Source organism: Carlito syrichta, unplaced genomic scaffold (genome assembly GCF_000164805.1).
Source record: "Carlito syrichta isolate Samal-C Ts95f unplaced genomic scaffold, Tarsius_syrichta-2.0.1 Scaffold304458, whole genome shotgun sequence".
NCBI classification, from domain to species: Eukaryota; Metazoa; Chordata; class Mammalia; order Primates; family Tarsiidae; genus Carlito; species Carlito syrichta.
In genome coordinates this window covers 45,281-48,151 of record NW_007248554.1, presented here as the reverse complement: position 1 = coordinate 48,151, position 2,871 = coordinate 45,281, and the positions used below count along the sequence as shown (strand labels likewise).

The window sequence follows — 2,871 nt, the reverse complement described above, 5'->3', positions numbered from 1 at the left end:
TGCCCAGGCGGGTCTTGAACCAGTGGGCTCAGGCAATCCACTCACCTCAGCCTCCCAAAGGCGCGGGATTACAGGCTGAGCCACCAAGCCCGGCTCTCTAGGTTTCTTAAAGGGCCGAATGCGTGCATGTAGCATGAGTGTGGGCGTTTGGGGGAGAAGAGCGTTCTCTCCAAATGCTGCTTTCTGCAGCAGGGTGGAATTCAGCAGGTGGGGGAGGTCGAATTGCTCATGAACTTCCTCTCACCCTCAATACAATTTCTCAAAGGACCCGAGGTTTGGCAGCAGGGTATGGAGCACGGGGGCCCCAGATCAGCCTGCAGAGGTGGATGCTGTGGGCCCACGCCAATTGCAGCAAGCGCAGGCTGTCGGCTGATTGGTCACAGATCTCATTCCCATAATCACAGTGCACACCACACCCAAATCTTCCTTCCCACCCCTCGCCAGCCCCCAGCAGCCCAGTGGCCCCAGGACATGGGAGAGCAGCGGTGCCAAGGAGGGTGCAGCGCTGTGAACACAGGGGCGTAGGGCCAGGCCGAGGGAGGGCTGAGCCAAACAACTCAAGCACAGGACGCAGGCTGAGCCGCCAAGGTGCCGGCCCCATGGGGCCTGTGGTGGTCCCTAGGTACCTTGATTTCCGGCACCACGATCCTCGACTCGGGGTTCTTGTCCAGCATACGGGCGATCAGGTCCTTCAAGTCCTCAGCTATATCAGGCCTAGGGACAGGAGACACATCAGGGATGGGAGACAATACACAGGACTGCCAAGAACTCAGAGAGGGAGGGACATAGGCTGCATCGGTGATACTCACTGGTCTGGAAATTCCAGGGCCTGACTCTTGATCTTACTGTGTAAACACATGATCCGCTCGTCCATGAACGGGCACTGCAGAGAGAAGCCAGGGACAGAGTGGTGGTTAATGGCTGCCGCATCTGCCCTTCAAGGGCCACTCCACATGGGTTACAGCAGAGAAATCAACAGCTACGGTCCAGGCTAGCCTAGCAGTCCCACACCATCACCTGCAAATTCTTTTTTTTTTTGAGTTGGAGTCTCATTCTGTTGCCCAGGCTGGAGTGCAGTGGTGTGGTCACAGCTCACTGCAGACTTGAAATCCTGGGCTCAAGTGTTCTTTTCATCCAGCTCCTTAGTAACTGGCACTAAAGGCATGCACCAACATGCCAGGCTAATTTTTTATTTTTTGTGGAGATGAGGCCTTACAATGTTGCTCAGGCTGGTCTCAAACTCCTAGCCTCAAGCAATCCTCCAGCCTCAGCCTCCTGAGTAGGTGAACTACAGGCCTGAGCCACTACTCCTGGCTCCCATCTCCCCCACGTTCTAGAAGGACCAAGAGTGCCCTTCTAGAAGGGCTAGAGCCTTTCCCAGCCACACTGCAGCTTTCCACTGTAGCTGTGCATCAGTTTACCCACTTACACCAAAGCAAACACTCTTCTTCACACACCTCCCAAGCGAACAATAACACCAAGAACAATACAAAGACGTTGTAGCCACAGCAGTGATTTGCAAGGGCTTAGCCTGGACCATGCACTGACCTGAGGGTTTTTTGTGACCAACAGTTAATTCGCTGCTCCCTCTGCCTGAAATGTTCTCCCACCAACATCTGTATGGTTTGTACTGTCCTATCATTCCAGTAAAGCTCACCTTCTCAGGGAGGCCTTCCCTAAGCACCTATCTGAACCATCTCCCCCTACCCCCACCCCACACACATTATTTCCCATCATAGCACTTCTCCCTGATGTTATATACACGTTTATTTGATTTTGGTTGAACACCTCTGCTGGAACATCAGCCCTCAAGAAGGCAGAAAGCTTTATCTATCTTGCTCACTGCAGATTCCCTAGAGCCTAAGAATATTCCTAGCACAAAGTAGGGACTCAATAAATACCTGCTGGATTAATAAATACTTGAATTATTTCTGTTAATCCTCTCAGAAGCCGTAAGAAAGAATAAGTATCATTTTCATCTTACAGAAGAGAAAAACAGAAGCTCAGAGAAGTGACGGGTTCCAGGAAGTGCAAAGTGGGATTTAAGCCTAGACTGGGCTAACTCCAAACCCTATCCTTTGCACTCCCTCCTGAATGACAAAAAGACCCAGCTGAGGGCTTGACTCTGGAGGAACTCAATTACGTGTACCAGAAAAAGAAAAGGAATCTTTACATGGGGCACTGAAAATGTTAGAAAAGGTGGCAGAAAGTTACCTGGACCACTCTTGTCCCAGGAAAATTTCATTAAAAGTAGTGACTTGAGATACAAGCCTGGATTGCAAAGGTATAGCCATTTGACAGAGCTCATTAAGAATAAAACACTTAGCCAGGCTCGGTGGCTCGGCCTGTAATCCCGCGCCTTTGGGAGGCCAAGGGGAGTGGATTGCCTGAACCCATGGGTTCGAGAGCCGCCTGGGCAACTTGGCAAGACCTCATCTCTACAATAAATCAAAAAATTATTAGCCGGGCATGGTAGCGCGCGCCTATAGTTCCAGCTACTTGGAAGGCTGAGGCGGAAGGATCGCCGGAGTCCAGCAGGTTGAGGCTGCAGTGGCTGGGAGTGGTCACTGCACTCCAGTCTGGGCGACAGAGTGAGACGCCAACTCAAAAAAAAAACAAAAAAAGGAATAAAACACTTAAGATCTGTATATTTTGTTATATGTAAGTTTTACCGCAAAAGAAAAAAAAAAGAGCCATAAACAAATATTGAGCTCTAGCTCTAAAGCATTTGGAAGGAAGAGTGCAGATGTTTGCAACTTACTCTGAAATGCATTTAAAAAATCAGATGGAGCCGGGCTCGATGGCTCAGCCTGTAGTCCCGCGCCTTTGGGAGGCTGAGGTGAGTGGATTGCCTGAGCCCGCGGGTTCGAG

The 2,871-nt window shown here is 50.7% G+C and overlaps 1 protein-coding gene across 6 annotated transcripts in view; it reads right to left on the bottom strand.

Moving 5' to 3' along the window:
- Positions 1 to 2,871, bottom strand: part of CAMKK2 (calcium/calmodulin dependent protein kinase kinase 2) — a 63,225-nt gene that overhangs the window by 34,942 nt on the left and 25,412 nt on the right. For all 6 annotated transcript variants that reach the window (XM_021713323.1, XM_008059963.1, XM_008059961.1 and 3 more), the window contains exons 11-12: positions 810 to 883; positions 627 to 714 (exon numbers count right to left, since the gene is read on the bottom strand). In XM_021713323.1, coding sequence (XP_021568998.1) covers positions 627 to 714; positions 810 to 883 — 162 coding nt within the window. The remainder of the gene's footprint in view (positions 1 to 626; positions 715 to 809; positions 884 to 2,871) is intronic.